This window comes from Bombina bombina, chromosome 1 (assembly GCF_027579735.1).
Source record: "Bombina bombina isolate aBomBom1 chromosome 1, aBomBom1.pri, whole genome shotgun sequence".
In the NCBI taxonomy this organism is placed as follows: domain Eukaryota; kingdom Metazoa; phylum Chordata; class Amphibia; order Anura; family Bombinatoridae; genus Bombina; species Bombina bombina.
In genome coordinates, this window is record NC_069499.1 from 1203146161 (window position 1) to 1203170427 (window position 24267).

The 24267-nt window shown below is 38.3% G+C and overlaps 1 protein-coding gene across 3 annotated transcripts in view; it reads left to right on the forward strand.

Annotated features, from left to right (window-relative positions):
* The window catches only part of TMEM98 (transmembrane protein 98), a 411952-nt gene that overhangs the window by 59564 nt on the left and 328121 nt on the right, over window positions 1-24267 (forward strand). For all 3 annotated transcript variants that reach the window (XM_053700182.1, XM_053700186.1, XM_053700183.1), the window contains one exon: window positions 15662-15836. In XM_053700182.1, coding sequence (XP_053556157.1) covers window positions 15662-15836 — 175 coding nt within the window. The remainder of the gene's footprint in view (window positions 1-15661; window positions 15837-24267) is intronic.

Below are 24267 nucleotides of genomic sequence, written 5' to 3' on the forward strand. Positions count from 1 at the left end.
TAGCTTGGTTAAAGGAAAAACGGCGTCAGAAATAAATGAATTGGCTTTAAGCCTGTCAAGGATATCATCCAACGGGGTCTCTACCTGTAAAGCCTCCTCCAGAGACTCGAACCATAAAGACGCTGCAGCAGTGACTGGGGCAATGCATGCAAGAGGCTGGAGAATAAAACCTTGTTGTATAAAGATTTTCTTAAGGAAACCCTCTAATTTCTTATCCATAGGATCTAGGAAAGCACAACTGTCCTCGACAGGAATAGTTGTACGCTTAGCTAGGGTAGAGACTGCTCCCTCCACCTTAGGGACCGTCTGCCACAAGTCCTGTGTAGCGGCATCTATAGAAAACATTTTCTTAAAAGCAGGAGGGGGAGAGAACGGCACACCTGGTCTATCCCATTCCTTAGTAATAATTTCTGAAAACCTCTTAGGGATTGGAAAAACATCAGTGTAAACAGGCACTGCAAAGTATTTGTCCATTTTACACAATTTCTCTGGGACTACAATGGTGTCACAGTCATCCAGAGTCGCTAAAACCTCCCTGAGCAACACGCGGAGGTGTTCAAGCTTAAATTTAAATGCTGTCATTTCAGAGTCAGACTGAAGTAACGCCTTCCCTGAATCAGAGAAGTCACCCACAGATAGAAGCTCTCCTGCTTCAACTTCTGCACATTGTGAGGGTAACTCAGACATAGCTACTAAAGCATCAGAGAGCTCTGTATTTGTTCTAGCCCCAGAGCTGTCTCGCTTTCCTTGTAACCCTGGCAGTTTGGACAATACCTCTGTGAGGGTATGATTCATAACTGCCACCATGTCTTGTAAAGTAAACGCATTCGACGTGCTAGGTGTACTTGGCGTCCCTTGAGTGGGAGTTATAGGTTCTGACACGTGGGGAGAGCTAGATGGCATAACCTCCCTTTTGTCAGTCTCAGAAACCTCAGGTGATAAATCTTTAAAAGCCATAATATGGTCTTTATAACTTATAGAAAGGTCAGTGCATTTGGTACACATTCTAAGAGGAGGTTCCACAATGGCTTCTAAACATAATGAACAAGGAGTTTCCTCTATGTCAGACATGTTTAGCAGACTAGTAATGAGACCAGCAAGCTTGGAAAACCTTTAATAAATGTGAAAAAAGCAATAATAAAAAACGGTACTGTGCCTTTAAGAGAAAAAACTACCACATAAACTGCAAAACAGTGAAAAAAGTAGTAAACTCTACGAAAGTTTTACAGTGTGTATAAGGGACTAAAGCAGCATTGCACCCACTTGCAAATGGATGATTAACCCCTCAGGCCCAAAAAACGAATTAGAAAAACATTAAACCTATTAACAAACAGTCAAACACACTGCCCACAGCTGTGCTGTGGCTCCTACCTGCCCTTAAAAACGATTTTTGCAGGAACAAAACCCTCTATAGAGGTCCTATAAGCCAGAGGACTCCTTCAGGGAAGCTGGATGTCTTAAACTGAAAAAAAAATAGGCCCCTCCCACCATGCACTCAAAGTCAGAGGGCCTTAAAAAAGTACTCCTAGGAGTAATCTAACAAGCCATGTGGAAATTAGGCCCCAAATAAAGATTTATCACCCTCAGAGAAAAAACGTTTTTATTTATAAATCATGCAAACGAGGTATTAACATGAATATTATCCCTTTTTGCAAGCATGATCCCAGTTGTTGTTAAATCACTGTATCAGGCTTACTTTAAATTCACCAGGCACTGTCAGCATTTTCTAGACCTTATCATCTCTCTAGAAAAAAATATACTGAACATACCTCAAAGCAGGCAATCTGCAGACCATCCCCCCCCCACTGAAGTTTTCTTTCCATACTCTTCAGTTATGTGTGAGAACAGCAATGGCCTTAGTTGCAAACCTCTAAGATCATCAAACTTCCAGGCAGAATTCTTCTTCTAATTTCTGCCTGAGAGTAAAAACAGTATAACGCCGGTACCGTTTAAAAATAACAAACTTTTGATTGAAGGTAAAAAACTACACTAAGTCACCACATCTCTCTTGATACTTCCTTTTCTTGTTGAGAGCTGCAAGAGAATGACTGGGGGTGCCAGTTAGGGTAGGAGCTATATAGACAGCTCTGCTGTGGGTGTAGTCTTGCAGCTTCCTGTTGGGAAGGAGAATATCCCACAAGTAATGGATGAACCCGTGGACTGGATACACCTTTACAAGAGAAAACTGCAATTCAAGGTCAAAAAGGTCCACTTCCATGGACACATACTATCCTTTGAGGGTTTGAAGGCTGACCCAGAAAAAAGAGTTATACTGGATATGCCACAGCCGGCAAATGTGAAATACCTGCAGTACTTCATAGGGTTTGTTACCTATCAAAATTCCTACCACACCTCTCAGAGGTTTGCAAGCTGCTGAGAAGGCTTCTGGACAAAGATGCAGTTTGGCATTGGCTTCCTAAGCATGATAATGCGGTGCAGGACATCAAACGTTTGGTCACAGATACACCTGACCTGAAGTATTATGACGTTACAAAACCTGTAACTATTCAAAGTGATGCAAGCAAAGGGGACTAGGTTTTTTGTCTATTGCAAGCTGACCAGCCTATCGCTTTTGCTTCAAGAAGCACTGACCCTTACTGAGCAAAACTATGCACAAATCGAAAAGAAATGTCTGAGTATTGTGTTTGCCTTCCCAGTGCTTTCATCACTACCTCTATGGTCGTGACAAGATCACGGCAGAAACTGACCATAAGCCTCTTATATCTATCTTCAAGAAACCACTTTTGTGTCTACATTTTCAAGAAACCACTTTTGTGTGTCTACAGAGCATGTTGCTCACGTTACAAAATTATTGCCTAAATGTTGTCTATAAACCTGGACCTGAAATGTACATTAGTGACACTCTTAGCAGAGCTACAGCAGCAAGTGGTACACCAGAGAGTACACAACACACAGTTTGCAATGTTCAACAGGACCTGGATGTCCCTGTTGCAGATTATCATTCAGACTATTTAAACGTCACAGACCAACGATTGCGTCAGATAACAACAACTAGATAAACTAATTGTAAAGAGAAATACAAAAAGTTTGTAGCAAAAAAACTCCACAATTATACAATGGACCTTAACTCAGCAAATAAAGTAATTTGGATAATTCATGGAGTATTAAAAGTTCCATTTCATTCATACATTATAACCTTTATTAAATCAACTAGGAACACACACGCATACAGTAGCAAAGGCTGGAATATTTAAAAACACTTAAACCTGGTTAATAAACAGTAAAGGTATACTATTAAGAACATAGGTAATAGTGTCTAACAGCCCAGAGTCACAATTCTGCTGAAATAAGCTAAGCCTTACAATCCGAGGGGCTGAATTAAATTTAACCCAATTATAGTTAAGACCGAGGGCTGAGAGCGTAGGTACTATGAGGTTTTTAGACCATATTATTTAACCAAGATAAGCAAATTTAAAAGGACAACCAGGAGAGACACGGCTACTCCTGTTGGACCCCTGACACGCGTTTCACAAAGAATGCTTCCTCAGAGGGGGGGCTACAGATAAGACAGCACACAGAAACTGACGAGAGTTTGCAAGCACTTAAGTATGTTGTTCTGAATGGTTGGCCAGAGTCAAAGGCAGAGGTGCCATTAATTGTAAGAGAATACTGGACTTTCCGAGATGAAATCGGCATTCAGGATGGTGTACTGTACAAGGGGTCAAGGGTCATTATTCTTAAATAATTAAGATCGGAGATGCTGACCCGTATTCATGCCAGTCACATTGGTGGAGAAGCATGATATAGGCAGGCACGAGATAGCCTATATTGGCCCAACATGCAAAATGAGATTAGAGACTTTGTTAGCCGTTGTTCAGAAAGAACCCATGATGTCACTTGTGCTGCCCACACAGCCTTGGCAAATTGTAAGCATGGATTTACTGAATTATGCTGGGCAAGATTTATTCTACTAATCGTTGATCACTATTCTGACTTTTGGGAGATTGAGTACCTTCCCGACCCTGTCTGCTGAAACTACAATTAAGCGTTGTAAAGCACAGTTTGCATGTCATTGACAGTCAGACAGGGTAATCTCAGATAATGGACCTCAGTTTGCATGTGAGCAATTCAGACGGTTCTCTACAGATTGGGGGTTTGAGCATCTTACCTCTTCCCCGCGACACCCTCAAGCTAATGGCAAAGTGGAATCAGCTATAAAGATAGTGAAGAATCTTTGCAAGAAGGCCAAGTATGAAGGTAATGACCAGTGGAAAGCCATTCTACATTGGAGGAACACCCCCAACTGAAGGGTGGGACAGTACTCCTGCACAGCGCTTGATGTCAAGGAGGCTGAAGACTTCTTTGCCAGTGGCAAAATAAATTACTTGAACCATGTGTGGTAACAGGGGTACTGGAGAAACTGCGATGGAGAAAACAGATCTCCAAACTGACATAAGATGTGTCTGCCAAAGACTTACCTGAACTAAGCCATTGGAGAGCCAATCCGTATGAAGCCGCTCCCTGGTGACAGGACCTGGTCGCTGGAGACTGGGTACCTGTGATTCAGAGGGTTGCTCCTCGCTAATATCTTGTGGATGTGGAAGGCAGTCTCTACCGCCCGCAATTGAGTGAACCTGTGAGTGGTAGAACATCTCACCACACAAGCCTATAAGCATCCTGCACTTGAGCTTCCGAGGCTCTCAATGCACCTAGGCAGAGACAATACTGCTGTCATATCAGAAGGATACAATGAGGATGACAGAATGCAGCCTCTTATACCAGCAAGTTCTTCTGTGTCAAATACACCAGCCAGGAAAGAGGGCAACTCCTTTTCAACACCTTTTGGAGCTAAACCAAATTTCCCCAGGCAAAATCCCTGTGGCCTTGCGTAGCGGTCGAGTTTCAAGACCCCCAGATAGACTCAATCTGTAGTGTATCTACCAGTAATGCAGTATGTTATGTCTAAGAATGTTCAGGATCTGTTTTAGGTAAATTGTTAGTAAATTTTGTATTGAATGTAAAAAGGGGAGATGTTATGGAGTTATTATGCAATACTGTGACTCTGTTTGTTTATGGTAACATAGCATTGCCTTATACTTCCTGTTCCTACCTCTGACCTGGATGTAGTTCTATAGTGCAACATGATTCCTCACACTAACAGCTTGTAGTGCCTTTATTTCTATACATGAAACAGCTTCCCTGAACAAAAATGCCTTTAGGGAGTGTTTAAAGGAGGACAGATTAGTGCAAAGTATGATAGCAGAATGAAGTGCGTTCCAGAGGGTTGGTGCCACAGAGAAGTCCTGCAGTCTAGCATGGGAGGAGGTGAAAATAGAAGATGCAAGGTGCAGGTTATTTTTTAACCTTAGGGGGAGTATATTTGTTGATTAACAAAGAAAGTGGGGGGGCAGCATTGGTATGGGCATTGTAGATCAGGGTGATCATTTTTAATTTAATTCTGCTGTGAATGGGGAGCCAGTAAAGGGACATGCAGAGAGGTGCAGCAGATACAGAGCACCAGGAAAGGCGGATTAGCCTGGCAAAGGAATTTAGGATGGATTAATGGGGGGAGTAGTGATAGAGAGGAAGGCCAGTTAGTAGGTTATTACAGTAGTCAAGTCAGGAAATGACAAGGTAGTGAATTAGCTGCTTAGTGGTGTCAGTGCTCAGAAATGGACGAAATTTGGAGATATTGTGTAGGTGGTTGCGGCAGGATGAAGAAAGAAATTTGATATGGGGTATAAAAGGACAGATTGGAGTCAAGTGTAACTCTGAGACAGCGGACTTGGGGTGATGGGGAGATAGTGGTTCCGCCAACAGTGAAAATTTAGAAACCGAAGTAGAGCTGGGGGGGGGGGTAGAAGAAGTTCAGACTTGGACATGTTAATCTTTAGGTGTTGAGAGGCCATCCAATTTCACTTACTGACTTGGGGCAAAGGTAGCATCCTATGAGACTTTAAAGTCACTGTGCTTTTCAGTACAACCCACTGTATTCCTAATGTTGGTCTTCTGAGATTTTCATAGCTGATTAGTATGGGTGTCCACATACTTTTGGCCGTATAGTATGTGAGTATACAGACACACATACACACACACACCCTCACTAACCACCCAGCTCAAATGTAATCCAACATTAAACTAAAGTGAGTTGATATTCAATTGTTTCTGTACGTGTTGCAAAAATTAACATTAACTCAATTTATGCTAAATTATGTAATTTGTAATCTGAATATCTAAAAGGGACAGTCTACAATAGATTTTTTTATTGTTTTAAAAGATTTTGCATAACCAACACAGTTATATTAATATACTTTTTAACTCTGTAATTACCTTGTATCTAGGCATCTTCTGACAGCCCCCTGATCACATGACTATGACTATTTGTGAACACATTCGCCTAGATTACAAGTGTTGCGCTATAGAGGGTGCGAAACGAACGCAGCAAAAGTTGCATTATTTCACCCTCCATAGCGCTGCCATTACGAGTTTCTGAAAAGTCTCCTTGGGCGTGCGATATGGTGGCGTTAAAAACCATACCGCACAAAACCAAGGGCTGCTTTTGACGATGCTTGTGCATGCTTTCTCCCACAGACATCAATGGGGAGAAGGTGTTAGAAAAAAACTAACACCTGAAGTGAGGAATAGAGATCGCTATAACGCAACCCAATTGATGTCTATGGGGGAAAAAAAGTTACGTTTAAACCTAACACACCAACATAAACCCCACGTCTAAACACCCCTTATCCGCCGCCTCGACATCTAAATAAAGTTATTAACCCCTAATCTGCTGCCCCGACATCACCAACACTGAAATAAAGTTATTAACCCTTAATCTGCCGCTCCCAACATCGCCGCATCTAATAAAAGTTATTAGCTCCTAGTCCGCTGCTCCCCGAAATCGCCGCCATTAATAAACATTATTAACCCCTATTCTGCCCGCTCCTCTACAACGCCGCCACTATAATAAATGTATTAACCCCTAAACCTCTGGCCTCCCACATCACCGCCACTAAATAAACCTATTAACCCCTAAACCGCCAGCCGCCCACATTGCAAAAACTAAATTAAACTATTAACCCTGAAACCTAACAACCCCCCTAACTTTATATTAAAATTACAATATCCCTATCTTAAAATAAATAAAAACTTACCTGTGAAATTAAAAAATCTAAGTTTAAACTATAAATTAACCTAACATAAACTATTATACTAAAATTAAAATAACTACCAATTAAAAAACTAAATTACACATTAAAAAAACCTGACACTACTAAAAAAATTAAGTCTAAAATAAAAAAAAATATTAAATTACGAAAAATAAACAAAATGATCAAAAATAAAAACAATTACACCTAATCTAATAGCCCTATAAAAATAAAAAAGCCCCCCCAAAATAAAAAAAAACCCTAGCCTACAATAGGCTACCAATAGCCCTTAAAAGGGCCTTTTGTAGGGCATTGCCCTAAAGAAATCAGCTCTTTTACCTAGAAAAAATACAAAGGACCCCCCAACAGTAAAACCCGCCAAATAAAAAACCTAACTCTAACAAAAAAAATCTCTTTTACCTAAAGCCCAAAACCCTAATCTAAAAAAAAAAAAAAAAAAACACCCAAAATTTTTTTAATACAAAACTAACATTACCCCGAAGGTCCACTCACAGTTTATGAAGTCTGGACATCCATCCTCATCCAGGCAGCGAGAAGTCTTAATCCAGCCAATAGTATGAGAACTAATGAAATTCTATTGACTATTCAAATCAGCGAATAGAATTTCAGTAGCATTAGCTGATTTGAACAGCCAATAGGATTTCAGTAGCCTCTCATCCTATTGGCTGATTTGAATTTCAAGAATCAAATCAGCCAATAGGAATGCAAGGGATGCAATTTTGAAAAGGCTCCCTTGCATTGAAGACCCAGTGTACGGCAGTGACCGTATGAAGAGGACGCTCCGCGCCAGATGTGTTCAAGGATGAATCCGCTCCACACCGCCGGGATGAAGATAGAAGACACCGCCTGGATGAAGACTTCTCGCACCCTGAATCAGGATGGATGTCCGAACTTTAGAAACTGTGAGTGGATCTTCGGGGTTAGTGTTAGTTTTTTTAAAATCTTTTTGGGTGTTTTTTAGATTCGGGTTTTGGGCTTTAGGTAAAAGAGCTGAATGCCCTTTTCAGGGCAATGTAAAAGAGCTGAATGCTATTTTAAGAGGGCAATGCCCATTACAATGCCCTTTTCAAGGCAATGGGTAGCTTAGGTTTTTGTTAGAGTTAGGTTTTTTGTTTTGCGGGATTGGTTGGGTGGTGGGTCTTACTGTTGGGGGGTCTTTGTATTTTTTTCCATGTAAAATAACCGATTTCTTTAGGGCAATGCCCTACAAAAGGTCCTTTTAAGGACTATTGGTAGTTTATTGTAGGCTATGGGTTATTTTTTTATTTTGGGGGGCTTTTTTATTTTTATAGGGCTATTAGATTAGGTGTAATTGTTTTTATTTTTGATAATTTCGTTTATTATTTTTAGTAATTTAGTGTTTGTTATTTTCATAATTTAGTAGTTTTTATTTTTTGTAATTTTAGACTTAAGTTTTTTTAGTAGTGTTAGTTTTTTTTTAATGTGTAATTTAGATTGTTTTAATTGGTAGTTATTTTAATTTTAGTATAATAGTTATGTTAGGTTAATTGGTAGTTTAAACTTACTTTTTTTTAATTTCACAGGTAAGTTTTTTTTATTTTAAGATAGGGATATTGTAATTTTAATTTAAAGTTAGGGGGTGATAGGTTTAGGGGTTAATAGGTTAATTTAGTAGTGGCGATGTGGGGGGCTGGTGGTTTAGGGGTTAATAGGTTTAGTTAGTGGTGGGGAGCAGTGGAATAGGGGTTAACTTTATTATAGCGGCAAGGATGTGGGCGGACGGCAGATTAGGGGTTAATAAGTTTAATATAGTGTTTGCGATGCGGGAGGGCGGTGGTTTAAGGGTTAATAGGTAGTTTATCGGTGTTCGTGTACTTTGTAACACTTTAGTTATGAGTTTTGTGAAACATTTTTGTTACACAAAATCCATAACTACTGCTCTCAGATGGCGGTATAAATTGTGTCAGTATAGGCTGTAACGCAAACATTTTAGCCTCACCGCACAGCCTGTAATACCGGCGCTATGGAAAACCCACACAAATACGTCATTTTTTTTTGAGTGCGGGATTGACGTTGCGTTACAGGCTAAAATGCTTGCGGTATAGCTATACCGACACAACTCGTAATGGCTGCGTTACTGTTTTTACGCTGAAATTTTTTCAGCGTTAAAACCGTAACGCAAAACTCGTAATCTAGGTGATTGTTATCTATATTGCTCACATGAACTATAAGTCTCCTGTTGTGAAAAGCAAATATAAATCTAACAATGTTGGTTGTGCAAAGATGAGGAATTGAAAGTCAAAAGTCAGTGTTTAATAATATTCAATTTAAAATCTTCAAAGGCTAAGCACCTACAAGTGAAAACAGCTGACATAATTCCTGCCTATCTGCACTTTATCAGAGCTGATCATTCCAGTGTGACTTATTGAAGGAAACAAAGTAGTACTGTAATCTGAAGCAAGGTAAGCAAATTTAAAAGGACAACCAGGAGAGACACGGCTACTCCTGTTGGACCCCTGACACGCGTTTCACAAAGAACGCTTCCTCAGAGGGGGGGCTTCAGATAAGACAGCACACAGAAACTGACGAGAGTTTGCAAGCACTTAAGTATGTTGTTCTGAATGGTTGGCCAGAGTCAAAGGCAGAGGTGCCATTAATTGTAAGAGAATACTGGACTTTCCGAGATGAAATCGGCATTCAGGATGGTGTACTGTACAAGGGGTCAAGGGTCATTATTCTTAAATAATTAAGATCGGAGATGCTGACCCGTATTCATGCCAGTCACATTGGTGGAGAAGCATGTTATAGGCAGGCACGAGATAGCCTATATTGGCCCAACATGCAAAATGAGATTAGAGACTTTGTTAGCCGTTGTTCAGAAAGAACCCATGATGTCACTTGTGCTGCCCACACAGCCTTGGCAAATTGTAAGCATGGATTTACTGAATTATGCTGGGCAAGATTTTCTACTAATCGTTGATCACTATTCTGACTTTTGGGAGATTGAGTACCTTCCCGACCTGTCTGCTGAAACTACAATTAAGCGTTGTAAAGCACAGTTTGCATGTCATTGACAGTCAGACAGGGTAATCTCAGATAATGGACCTCAGTTTGCATGTGAGCAATTCAGATGGTTCTCTACAGATTGGGGGTTTGAGCATCTTACCTCTTCCCCGCGACACCCTCAAGCTAATGGCAAAGCGGAATCAGCTATAAAGATAGTGAAGAATCTTTGCAAGAAGGCCAAGTATGAAGGTAATGACCAGTGGAAAGCCATTCTACATTGGAGGAACACCCCAACTGAAGGGTGGGACAGTACTCCTGCACAGCGCTTGATGTCAAGGAGGCTGAAGACTTCTTTGCCAGTGGCAAATAAATTACTTGAACCTTGTGTGGTAACAGGGGTACTGGAGAAACTGCGATGGAGAAAACAGATCTCCAAACTGACATAAGATGTGTCTGCCAAAGACTTACCTGAACTAAGCATTGGAGAGCCAATCCGTATGAAGCCGCTCCCTGGTGACAGGACTGGTCGCTGGAGACTGGGTACCTGTGTTCAGAGGGTTGCTCCTCGCTAATATCTTGTGGATGTGGAAGGCAGTCTCTACTGCCCGCAATTGAGTGAACCTGTGAGTGGTAGAACATCTCACCACACAAGCCTATAAGCATCCTGCACTTGAGCTTCCGAGGCTCTCAATGCACCTAGGCAGAGACAATACTGCTGTCATATCAGAAGGATACAATGAGGATGACAGAATGCAGCCTCTTATACCAGCAAGTTCTTCTGTGTCAAATACACCAGCCAGGAAAGAGGGCAACTCCTTATCAACACCTTTTGGAGCTAAACAAATTTCCCCAGGCAAAATCCCTGTGGCCTTGCGTAGCGGTCGAGTTTCAAGACCCCCAGATAGACTCAATCTGTAGTGTATCTACCAGTAATGCAGTATGTTATGTCTAAGAATGTTCAGGATCTGTTTTAGGTAAATTGTTAGTAAATTTTGTATTGAATGTAAAAAGGGGAGATGTTATGGAGTTATTATGCAATACTGTGACTCTGTTTGTTTATGGTAACATAGCATTGCCTTATACTTCCTGTTCCTACCTCTGACCTGGATGTAGTTCTATAGTGCAACATGATTTCTCACACTAACAGCTTGTAGTGCCTTTATTTCTATACATGAAACAGCTTCCCTGAACAAAAATGCCTTTAGGGAGTGTTTAAAGGAGGACAGATTAGTGCAAAGTATGATAGCAGAATGAAGTGCGTTCCAGAGGGTTGGTGCCACAGAGACGTCCTGCAGTCTAGCATGGGAGGAGGTGAAAATAGAAGATGCAAGGTGCAGGTTATTTTTTAACCTTATTTTTTTAATGTGTAAAAACTAAATTACATATTAAAAAAACCTGACACTACTAAAAAAATTTAAGTCTAAAATTAAAAAAATATTAAATTACGAAAAATAAACAAAATTATCAAAAATAAAAACAATTACACCTAATCTAATAGCCCTATAAAAATAAAAAAGCCCCCCCAAAATAAAAAAAACCCTAGCCTACAATAGGCTAGCAATAGCCCTTAAAAGGGCCTTTTCTAACAAAAAAAGCTCTTTTACCTAAAGCCCAAAACCCTAATCTAAAAAAAAAAAAAAAAAATTTTAATACAAAACTAACATTACCCCCGAAGGTCCACTCACAGTTTATGAAGTCTGGACATCCATCCTCATCCAGGCAGCGAGAAGTCTTAATCCAGCCAATAGGATGAGAACTAATGAAATTCTATTGACTATTCAAATCAGCGAATAGAATTTCAGTAGCATTAGCTGATTTGAACAGCCAATTGGATTTCAGTAGCTCTCATCCTATTGGCTGATTTGAATTTCAAGAATCAAATCAGCCAATAGGAATGCAAGGGATGCAATTTTGAAAAGGCTCCCTTGCATTGAAGACCCAGTGATACGGCAGTGGACCGTATGAAGAGGACGCTCGCGCCAGATGTGTTCAAGGATGAATCCGCTCCACACCGCCGGGATGAAGATAGAAGACACCGCCTGGATGAAGACTTCTCGCACCCTGAATCAGGATGGATGTCCGGACTTTAGAAACTGTGAGTGGATCTTCGGGGGTTAGTGTTAGTTTTTTTTTTAAATCTTTTTGGGTGTTTTTTAGATTCGGGTTTTGGGCTTTAGGTAAAAGAGCTGAATGCCCTTTTCAGGGCAATGTAAAAGAGCTGAATGCTATTTTAAGGGCAATGCCCATACAAATGCCCTTTTCAGGGCAATGGGTAGCTTAGGTTTTTGTTAGAGTTAGGTTTTTTGTTTTGCGGGATTGGTTGGGTGGTGGGTCTTATTGTTGGGGGGTCTTTGTATTTTTTTCCAGGTAAAATAACCGATTTCTTTAGGGCAATGCCCTACAAAAGGTCCTTTTAAGGACTATTGGTAGTTTATTGTAGGCTATGGGTTATTTTTTATTTTGGGGGGCTTTTTTATTTTTATAGGGCTATTAGATTAGGTGTAATTGTTTTTATTTTTGATAATTTCGTTTATTATTTTTAGTAATTTAGTGTTTGTTATTTTCATAATTTAGTAGTTTTTATTTTTTGTAATTTTAGACTTAAATTTTTTTAGTAGTGTTAGTTTTTTTTTAATGTGTAATTTAGATTGTTTTAATTGGTAGTCATTTTAATTTTAGTATAATAGTTATGTTAGGTTAATTGGTAGTTTAAACTTACTTTTTTTAATTTCACAGGTAAGTTTTTTTTATTTTAAGATAGGGATATTGTAATTTTAATTTAAAGTTAGGGGGTGATAGGTTTAGGGGTTAATAGTTTAATTTATTAATGGCAATGTAGGTGGGGCTGGCGGTTTAGGGGTTAATAGGTTGTTTTAGTAGTGGCGATGTGGGGGGCTGGCGGTTTAGGGGTTAATAGGTTTAGTTAGTGGTGGGGAGCAGTGGAATAGGGGTTAACTTTATTATAGTGGCAAGGATGTGGGCGGACGGCAGATTAGGGGTTAATAAGTTTAATATAGTGTTTGCGATGCGGGAGGGCGGTGGTTTAAGGGTTAATAGGTAGTTTATCGGTGTTAGTGTACTTTGTAACACTTTAGTTATGAGTTTTGTGAAACATTTTTGTTACACAAAATCCATAACTACTGCTCTCAGATGGCGGTATAAATTGTGTCAGTATAGGCTGTAACGCAAACATTTTAGCCTCACTGCACAGCCTGTAATACCGGCGCTATGGAAAACCCACACAAATACGTCATTTTTTTGAGTGCAGGATTGACATTGCGTTACAGGCTAAAATGCTTGCGGTATAGCTATACCGACACAACTCGTAATGGCTGCGTTACTGTTTTTTCGCTGAAATTGCCATTTTTTCAGCGTTAAAACCGTAACGCAAAACTCGTAATCTAGGTGATTGTTATCTATATTGCTCACATGAACTATAAGTCTCCTGTTGTGAAAAGCAAATATAAATCTAACAATGTTGGTTGTGCAAAGATGAGGAATTGAAAGTCAAAAGTCAGTGTTTAATAATATTCAATTTAAAATCTTCAAAGGCTAAGCACCTACAAGTGAAAACAGCTGATATAATTCCTGTTATCTGCACTTTATCAGAGCTGATCATTCCAGTGTGACTTATTGCAGGAAGCAAAGTAGTACTGTAATCTGAAGCACTGTAAGTAATTGCAGTGATTTCCTTCAGCACACACATATGCATTTCATCAATGCTCTAAGCCCATAATAAATACTCATCCGTTAAAGTGTTGTTGGTGTCATGTGCTTCTATTAAATGGACAGTCTACACTAAAATTGTTATTGTTTAAAAAGATAGATTATAACGCCTTTATTACCAATTCCCCAGCTTTGCACAACCAACATTGTTATATTAATATACTTTATAACATTTAAACCTCTAAATTTCTGCCTGTTTCTAAGCCACTATAGACAGCCTCTTAAAGGGACAGTATACTATAAAATAGTTTTTCCCTTAATGTGTTTACAATTGCTTTTTTTACCAGCTGCAGAGTATAAAATGTATGAAATTTGCTTTTTAAGGCTTATTTCTGTATATTAAAGCTCTGATTTTGTGTTTTGAAGCCACAACCTAATAAAATAGGTTGAGCTTGTAGGTATAATCAGATCTCATTACTGTATCACATTGTGTACATACCTGCTTCTTTATCTTATATCTGTCCTTAAAACAATCACCAATACTTTGAGAGAACAATGGAAAATCAACATTTTATTACCTTATCTCTGCTATATCCCACTGGGAGTGTAATTTCTTCTGCTGGCTGTGTTTACAAAGCTTATCTATAGCTGGTTACGCGCTGGCCACAAACTTTCAGACTAGGTGGGGATACCACATGCTAAATTAACAATTTCAAATGCCAATATAAGGGTAAAGGAGCTACTTGTAAACAATTTAATACACTCCAGCAGGTAAAGTGGATCATTGGGAACAAGTTAAAGGGGAGAAAATTTTTGAGTAAACTGTCCCTTTAATCACATGCTTTTTATTTGCTTTTCACAACAGGAGACTGCTAGTTCATGTGGGCCACATAGATAACATTGTATTCACGCCCAAGGAGTTATCTAAGATTTAGCACAACACAGTACTAAATGCAAGTCAATAGATAATAAATAAAAAGTCATGTGATCAGGGGGCTGTCAGAAGATGGTTAGATACAAGGTAATGACAGAGGTAAAAAGTATATTATACTGTGTTGGTTATGCAAACCTGGATAAAAGGATTATCTATCTTTTAAAACAAGAAAAAATCATTGTAGACTGTCCCTTTAAGACAGATTACAAAGGTTGGTTCCCAGCATTCAACTTAAGCTTTTTGCCCGTTTACGGCTGCGCGTTAAATAACCAGCCATTACAAGTGGCTGGTTAATACTACAGTGAGCTTGCGGTAGCACTATGCGCTCTAATTCATTTACCAGAGATTAGATCTCTAATGAAAAAAAATGTCCCCCAATTGCCCCCAAAATAAAGTGTAAGGTTCCTTAATTAAAATAATAAATTGTAGCGACTTTATTTTCTAAAAAAAAATAACTGCACGAAGCAGTTTTAAGCGGTTAAAGGGACTGTGTATTCAGTTGATATATATATGTATATGCTTATATACATATATATTTATGTGTTATGTGTATATACACATAGGAGTCTATTTATATATGTGCGGACAGACATGATCCGCTATAGCCAACCATGTCCGCCGCACATCGATAAATGCCGACAGCATACACTCTCTGCATTTATCATTGCCACCTGCAGCTCGTGAGCGCAAAGCTTCCATGCAATGCGAGGTCGGTATTCGCATTGGGCTCAACTTCTAATACCAGCGCACATTTGCGTGTGCTGGGTATTACAAGTAGAGCGCAAATATCCGCACTTGCGAAGGGCTCAATTTTGCGTTCCACCTGTAATCTAGGTCAAAGCGTTTACTGTCCCATTAAATGGACAGATAGCATGTGAGGAAATTTTGGGTACAATATTATAATTATGATTGCAATCTTGTTTTTATTTGTGTAATTTCATTTTTTTTCTTACTGTTCTTGTTTCAGATGCACTTACTTCTTTCCATGTGACTCACACCTTTCGTAGAGAGATGGAGACCGTGGTCATTGTGGCTATTGGTGTCTTGGCCACTATATTTTTGGCTTCGTTTGTGGCGCTGTGGTGGTCTGCAGACAGCGCTATTGCCCGAACAAGAAATCTCCTGACACATTACAATAACAAGTAAGCAACATCATAGAACTTACAATTAAACAGACGTGGAAATAAAATAAGAGATGGAAATAAAAGGTTGTAGAAAATGTGAGAGAGATCGAAAAGAGAAAAGGAGAGTAAGATATTGGTAGGCAAGCATTTGTTTGCTTTCATTATAGCCAAGCCTTAAAGGGATTCTAAACGCAAATTGTTTTCTTTCATGATTTAGATAGAGCATGCCATTTTAAGCAATTTTCTAATTTACTCCTATTACCAATTTTTCTTTGTTCTCTTGCTGTCTTTATTTAAAAGGCAGGAATGTAAAGCTTACTTACTTGGGTTACGCTTGATTATTGGTGGCTAAATGTAGCCACCAATAAGCAAGCGCTATCCAGGGTGCTGAACCTAGAATGGGCAGGCTCCTAAGCTTTACATTCCTGCTTTTTTAAATAAAAAACTGGGTTTCATATCCCTTTAACTTCGTATAAAACACCTTGTAATTATGAGACTTTTCTGTTGTTTTTCACCAGATTAATGTATCAGCCCAGTGTGAAAACTGTGTGCATACATTTAATATATTTTTTCCTGTCATTGATTCCCAATAGCTAAGCTGCCCTCGCTTCTCCTTTTTGGAGGAGTTAATCTAAACATGTTACTGCAGTAGACCAGGCTTGTCACTATCATTTTGTTAGTAAAACTTGTGTTGTTTTGCAGTTCCTTATTTTATCACCTCTGTCCATTTAGGAACATATGTAGCATGTTTAAGCCTGTGAAGTCTTAAAATTTGAAATCTGTTTTAAATTACATGAAAAGGGAGCAAAATAAATCAACTATATGGCAATGTTTTGCTACTAATGCATTAAAGGGACATGAAACCCAGTTTTTTTTCTTTCATGATTTAGAAAGAGCATGCAATTTTAAACAACTTTCTAATTTACCTCTATTATCTATCTTGCTTCATTCTCTTGATATCCTTTACTAAAAATCATATCTAGATAGGCTTAGTGTCTGCTGATTGGTGACTGCACATAGATGCCTCGTATGATTGGCTCACCCATGTGCATTGCTATTTCTTCAGCAAAGAATATCTAAAGAATGAAACAGATTAGATAATAAAACTAAATTGGGAAGTTGTTTTAAATTTTGTTCTCTACCTGAATCATGAAATACATTTTTTGGGTTTAATGTCCATTTAAAGGGACATGAAACCCAAAATGTTCTTTCATGATTCAGATAGAGAATACAATTTTAAACAGCTTCCTAATTTACTTCTATTTTCTAATTTGTTTCATTCTCTTGGTATCATTTGTTGAAGGAGCAGCAATGCACTACTGGGTTTTAACTGAACACATGGGTGAGCCAATTACAATCGGTATGTTTATGTAGCTAACAATCAGCAGCTAGAAGCTAGGTTATTTGATGCTCCTGAGTTTACCTAGATAAACCTTTCAGCAAAGGATAACAAGAGAATAAAGCAAATTAAGTAATAGAAGTAAATTGGAAAGTTGTTTAAAATTGTATTTTCTATGTGAAGCATGAAAGAAAATTTTTGGGTGGAATGTCCCTTTAAAGGGACATAAAACCCATTTTTTATTTCATGATTTAGAAAGAGCATGCACTTTTAAACAACTTCCTAATTTACTTCTGTTATCTATTTTGCGTCATTTTCTTGATATCCTTTGCTGAAAAGAATATCTAGATAGGCTCAGTAGCTGCTGATTGGTGGCTGCACATAGATGACTCGTGTGATTGGCTCACCCATGTACATTGATATTTCTTCAACAAAAGATACTTAAAGAATTAAGCAAATTAGATAATAGTAGTAAATTGGAATGATGTTTAAAATTGTATTCTCTATCTGAAGCATGAAAGAAAATGTTTGGGTTTAATTTCCTTTTAAGTGCCCGCATGTATCTTTGAACTTACCAATATTAAAACAATTCCTATCTAAGTCACTTTTATTCCCTGAATATGAAAGTCAGTTTTAAATCCAATATGTGTTTACAGAGTATTTAGCCTTTCATAGAATCACTAACTTACAGGATGGTAGTTGCTGCATAGAAGTAAGCATCAACCAGGTTTAGTGAGGAAGTATTCAGAGTGCTTGGAGGGTCTTGAAAAGCTGTAGCACTTCAGTGGGCAGGTGGCGTGGTATACAAAAGCATGATTTATTCTATTTTTTTCAACTAGCTTCTAAAGGGTTAATACAAAAACTTGAGACTGCAGAGTTAGCCAAGTGACTACTTAGATATTGGTGTTTTTCCATTTCATACCAATGGTTTACTGCCTAGAAACCAGTATGGGGGAGACGGAGACCTGAGGAAAGAACAACCACATATGTAGCCCCTTGCTGGAAGCCAAAACTCCCCAACTACAATATCTTAATAAAATTAATTATACCCATAACGCTTCCCAGAAATCATATTGCGTATCCATATATACATTTTAGAAAAACAGTTATCAAATTAACCCACATATGCCTAGGTAGGGGCAGAGGGCAAGGTGCTACATGGATTATGCCAGCCAGTTTAACTGGGGTATATGATTGTTTTATATTTTAGATTACAATATTAATTATGACTATCTCGGCAGTAACCTCCAATGTGTTAATTAATATATATATATATATATATATATATATATATATATATATATATATAGGTTACAAAATAATTTACTATTGTCTCATCGGTAATCTCCCATATACTTGTATTATTTTTCAGTTGTTCTAATCAGGTGATATCTTTTTAAACACAGCGGATTATGAGTGTGGAGTAAAGAGGATTCAGTTTGGAAAAATATTTACGGATTTATTAAACATTAAACAAGATATTAACAAGCGATATGCAACTTAATTATACATAAAACAAGTTCTCTGATACAGTATGAAATAAAATATGCCACTACACTTTGTCTTGATTCTATGGGTACAAGTCTAACAGTGAAGTCTATAACAAAATAAAATAAACCAGCATGAACCAACTATGCAATATGTGTTACTAACAAACGGTTATTTAATACAATCTTAGCCAAATATTACCATTAAAATTATATCCGGATACTTAGCAATTTATAGCAATTAACCAGATTTTAAATGTACGGCTATAGCCAGTAAGCAATTTAAAAAGGATAAAATAAAACTTTTATGATGCCTCAACAAGTCTCAGCCTTAGAGAATACAATACAAATAAAATTAAATATTTTTAAACATAATGCCCAGGGTTTTCCTTACAATAAACTAATTTAAATGAACACTATCTATGACAAGATTTCTTGTATTATTCGGTGAATTAGATTATTAGACTAATATAACCTTACCTATAGGGGTAAGTACATATAAAAAACTGGGCCTATAATTATATACTGCCTTTCTTAAGTAGGACTTTAAATGCAATAACTGCTTAAATATAATTAGAGAATTTTTATACTTCCCCACCAATGTTGCCCTCCAAGCCTTTAGTAAACTCTAGTCAGCAGTATGCTCCCCTCTGTACCCGGTCCCAAAAAGTATTTCAGTCAAACAGGAAAAACAAACAAAGTTCCAAGGGTACCAAAAAATCTAGTGTGGGTGTAGCCATGATTCAGGGAAAATTTAGACAGAGCTTCCAGCTTGATTTCATGCAGACAAGGTTTTTTTTCTCAGTGGCCCAATTTATCCTGAACTACAACTGTACCAGTTTAAAAATTAAATCCATATGATTTAATTTAGACACTTACTTATACATAAGGCATATATATAAATAGAATTTTCTTATGTGGGCATCTCATATATAAGTGTATATTACAGATGAGGCATAATGAATTATATAGTATTTTTATAGTTTCTCATTAGTATATGTTAAACTGTCATGACTCCTCAATGCATTGTGATATTTGGGAGTATAATTTGGTCAGGTAATCAGTATATATATATTTATATACAATACATAAATGTACAAGTCACACATGCATATATATGTGTATATATATATATATATATATATATATATATATATATATATATACATACTGTATATGTATAGATACACAGTGATATATATATATATATATATATAAACATATGATTCTTATACACACATAATGCAATATTGGTCATTTTTACATGTCTTTCCTTATATATTTCATTTCTCTATACGTTTAGATACGTGGGGCATTATTTATCAAAATTTTATGTGCCAATTCTTATATACACCACTCTAACCTTTAATTTCTTATATTTCAAAATTTGATTTATTTTCTTAGTAAACATTGTTGTACCACAGTTCAATTTAGGGAGTGTCTGAATTTGGTCATTTAGACTAGCATGCATCTCATTAACATGTGAATGAGGGCTCATGTGTTTGTAAGTTTATTCACAATATTTTCTAGACAATTGGACTCCACCTGTATTTCTCTTTTGTGTTCACAAACAGCAGGGGTCTTTCCTGGCCAAGTGGTAATCTCTGGACATATGTGATCCAAGATAACTTACATTGTTATCTTATGAGTCATGGACAAATGTTTAATTTCCATTGAATTGTGTCTATAAGATAAGGTCCAAACAACAATTGGTGTTGCTTGATTTAATTTTAGAGACTGGGTGTAGCAGAAGTTTTAACAATGGGGGGCTGAGTAGGAAGTCTTTTGAAAGCAGGTTTAAGCCATTGAATAGACCTTTATAGCATATTTTGCAATAAAAGAAAAAATATGATGTTTCTGTTATCAGGAATGTAATATTTTCCCTGTGCCTATAATGATAAGAAATTAAATATTTTTCACTGTGCCTATGACTCAACATATCCCCTGTCGTCTGGTATATTCAGTCAGCAACCCCTCTCCATTTCCTGGCCGCCCTGCAGCATCAGGGGAGAAGAATCTCCGGCTGAGAATATTAGACAGGTTTGGAAATTTCATAGTGGAGCCGGCAGCAAGATGATGGATCAAGTGTGATCAACCTGTTATCGGATCCAGATAGAGCAACTATTTAAAAAACTCTTGTGTTGAGTCTTTATCTCAACGTATCATATCAGGTATAGGCCAAATGACTGCCTGTCAAGCTGAGGATTTCAGTTCACCTCCGGGCTTGATGGTGGCACTCCATTTTGTATTTGGTGCAGGAAATGTAATCTTATAATAACCCCCTTTGAGTTTAGCAAATTATCATGTGATTTCAAGGCACTCCCTTAATCATGGTGTCCTTTGGAAGCATGTTGGCTTTCTCTTGGGGTTTATTGGAATGCCTTAAAACATTGTGGCATTGGTGAGCCTTCAGTCCTGTGGACTCTTTAGGGGTGGTATCCCCATCCTCCTGGGGTTTGGTCACTGGCAGGACCTCTGCTGTCATCTTGTGGGATCCTGTCATCATCTCATGGGTTCCTGCTGTCATCTGATGGGTTTCGGCTGTCATCTGATGGGGTCCTGCTATCATCTGGCTGTCTTCCTGTAGATCTCTAGATTGAAGTGTAGTCATCTTCTGTGCTCCCGAGGTAGTCATTCAATCTGGGCTCACAACATCTGTTCCTCCTCTGATGGCATCATTCTCATCATCATCAGGTCTGGATCGGATCGTGTATCTACTAGGAAGAGACAACTGAGACGAGTATCTGGAATTCACCCTTCAAACATATCATCAGGAATTCAAGTTCTTTACTCACTGAGCTACTTTATTTATATCTGATGTTCTACCCTTCACTACAGTGGTATAGGTATATCATTGAATCCCTCTTCTATGATTTGTAATTGGGACCTAGGAAGGCACGCTCGCAACTGACTAATATGGACCCATTTATCTATAAAACTATCATTTTTGGGGATCCTTATTTTATAGGCCACTGGAGATATTTTGTCCGTAATGACAAAAGGACCCTTCCATGATGGAAGAAATTTCTTCTCCTTAACCTGATCTCTTCCAAAGTTATAAAGATAAACTTTATCATTAATTTCATATTCCATTCTGGAAGTTTTAAGATCATAATAAGTTTTAGCGGCAGTTGTGGACTTCTCTATGTTTCTTTGAGCAAATGCAAAAGCATATTGCAGATGCTTCCTCAGGTTCTCTACATACTGATGTGTAGTGGCAGCATTTATTAAAATCTGGTCTGAGGTGCGATACAGTAAATGCTGAGGTAGAACCATTCTTCTACCAGTCATCAGTTCAAAAGGTGACATCTTAGTAGCACTACTTGGGGTTGCTCTCAATGCCATTAGGACCAGAGGTAGTTTTACATCCCAGTCTTTACCCGTTTCACAATCTTTTTGAGGATTTTCACAATGGACTGGTTGTAACGCTCTACACCACCACTTGAGGCAGCTCTATATGCAATATGGAGCTTTCTATAACCCCTAGTATTTTCCACATTTTGGTCATCACTTCGCTAGGTGAAGTGGGTTCCCCGATCAGATTCAATTCTTTGGGGTAAACCAAATCTGGAAAACACGTGGTTGATGAGCAATGCTGCGCATGTTTCAGCACTATTTTTAGGTGCACTGATGCACTCTACCAATTTAGTGAATAGGCATGCCACTGTCAACATGTATTTGTTGCCTCTTGATGAACTAATTACTGGATCAATAAAATCAAAACCCCTGTGCACAATCAATGGCAGTGAATATTTTGGATCCCTACATCTGTGCTAGGCACTGGTCAATGTATGGCACAGGCCAGCCAGACATGTATACTCGCTTGTTTAGCTGTCTTAAGTCAGCACACAAACGCCATTGTCCATTGGGCTTGAGAACCCCTAGAATAGGGTTGTTATAAGAGCTGTGCCCCTGTCGGATAATACCCCTTTCTTCCAGGTTCCTTATGATTTCTGCAAGAGAATCATATGAGGCTAAAGGAAGTCTGTATTGATTAACAAAGACGGGTGGTGCATTGGGATCTGTTTGGACTCTTGAAATGTGCAGGTCTGTAGTCCCGCATTCATAAGAATTCCTAGCAAAAATATCCTTGTACTCCATCAGGAGTTCTCGTAGCTGTCGGCGTTCATCATCACTGGAACAGCCATTAGCTAAAGATATTTGCTCTTCGACTATTTGCTGAAATCCTGGAAAAATTTCAGGCTGTCCTATTTCATAGGCTTCTTCTAACCTAGAGGTGAGGTCTCCTTGATTATAATTTACATTGCCCCATGACTCTTCTTGAATATTACAGATGCCTTCCTCTGAGCTGAAGGGATAAATAGACTGAATTGTAAATAGTCCCTCTGGCGTAGATGCAACGGATTGTCCTATTAATTGTTCTTCAGTTAAATATCCTTCAGGTATTAGCCCAATTATATTATTCTGGAATCCAAAAGTGTAATAACTTGATTCCAGTGCATATCCTATGGTAGTTCCCTTGGATAAGGTGATATCCTGTGGGGTCATGTTACGCACAATAACATGTATTGGAATATTTCCAATATTTACCATGGAAGTGTGGGTCATTGTTATACCCAGATTTTGCAGTCTAAGAGGCAAATTAGTGTTTCAGAATTTTTTAATTTCTGACCTATTTTTATCAGCCCCAGCAGGGATTACAATATCATTAGACACCTGCATATTCACTGCATATGGCAAGTGCTGATTAGATTTCAGGGCTGCATTTTCATCCTGGAATACTTCAGGGTCCCCCTTCAACCTGCTCCAGAGGCAAGAGTTAATCAAATCTATTTGTATGGCAGATCTATGTAAGAGATCATTGCCAATGTATAGTTGATTATGGGGAGTATTTAAAACTAAAAACAGATGCTTTGCTGATTTATTACCTATAGAGATAGATAATAAACATTTAGCTGTGATATTATAGCTTTCAGAGCTGTCAGGCCATGGACACAGTGGTCTTGGGGAGAAAGATATTTAATCACCTGAGGTTCTGCTATCTGCACTAATAAGCCTTCGCTTATATAGCTAGCTTCCTGTTTTAAACTCAATTTGGCATACTTGGTTTTCCCAAGGTCATGCACCTGCATAGGGATAAATAGATCCTCTTTAACTTTTGCAATTTCTGCGAGGAATTGTGAATGTTCTCCCCCTTTAGGGGAGTTAGGGTCCCCCTTGTGGAGAGAGATTGTTAATATATCACCATCTAAAGAGATATTGGCTATCTTTCCAGGCAGAATTTTAAAAGTATGATCATCAGAGCCACTTAGGGGAGTCTGATCATCTATCTGCAGGATAGTTACTTCAGGTACAGAGTTATTCCTGAAATTAATCTCCACAGCATCTGGCTTCTCTTCCACCACGTGACAGTTATGTCTGGTGTGAGAGATATTGGAACGCTCATAATTAATAGGTCTTTTTACTTGTGACCAAATTTTATTATTTATGCAATCAATTATGGTGCTTAATCGCTTCAGGAGATCAATACCAATGATTAAACGATCAGTTGGCAGATCCACTATAATGACAGGGTGTCTTATGACCCTGTTCCCTAGCTTTAGCTTTAACCATGCCGTACCCCAAACTTTGAGGGGATCACCCCCAACACCTATTAGTGAAC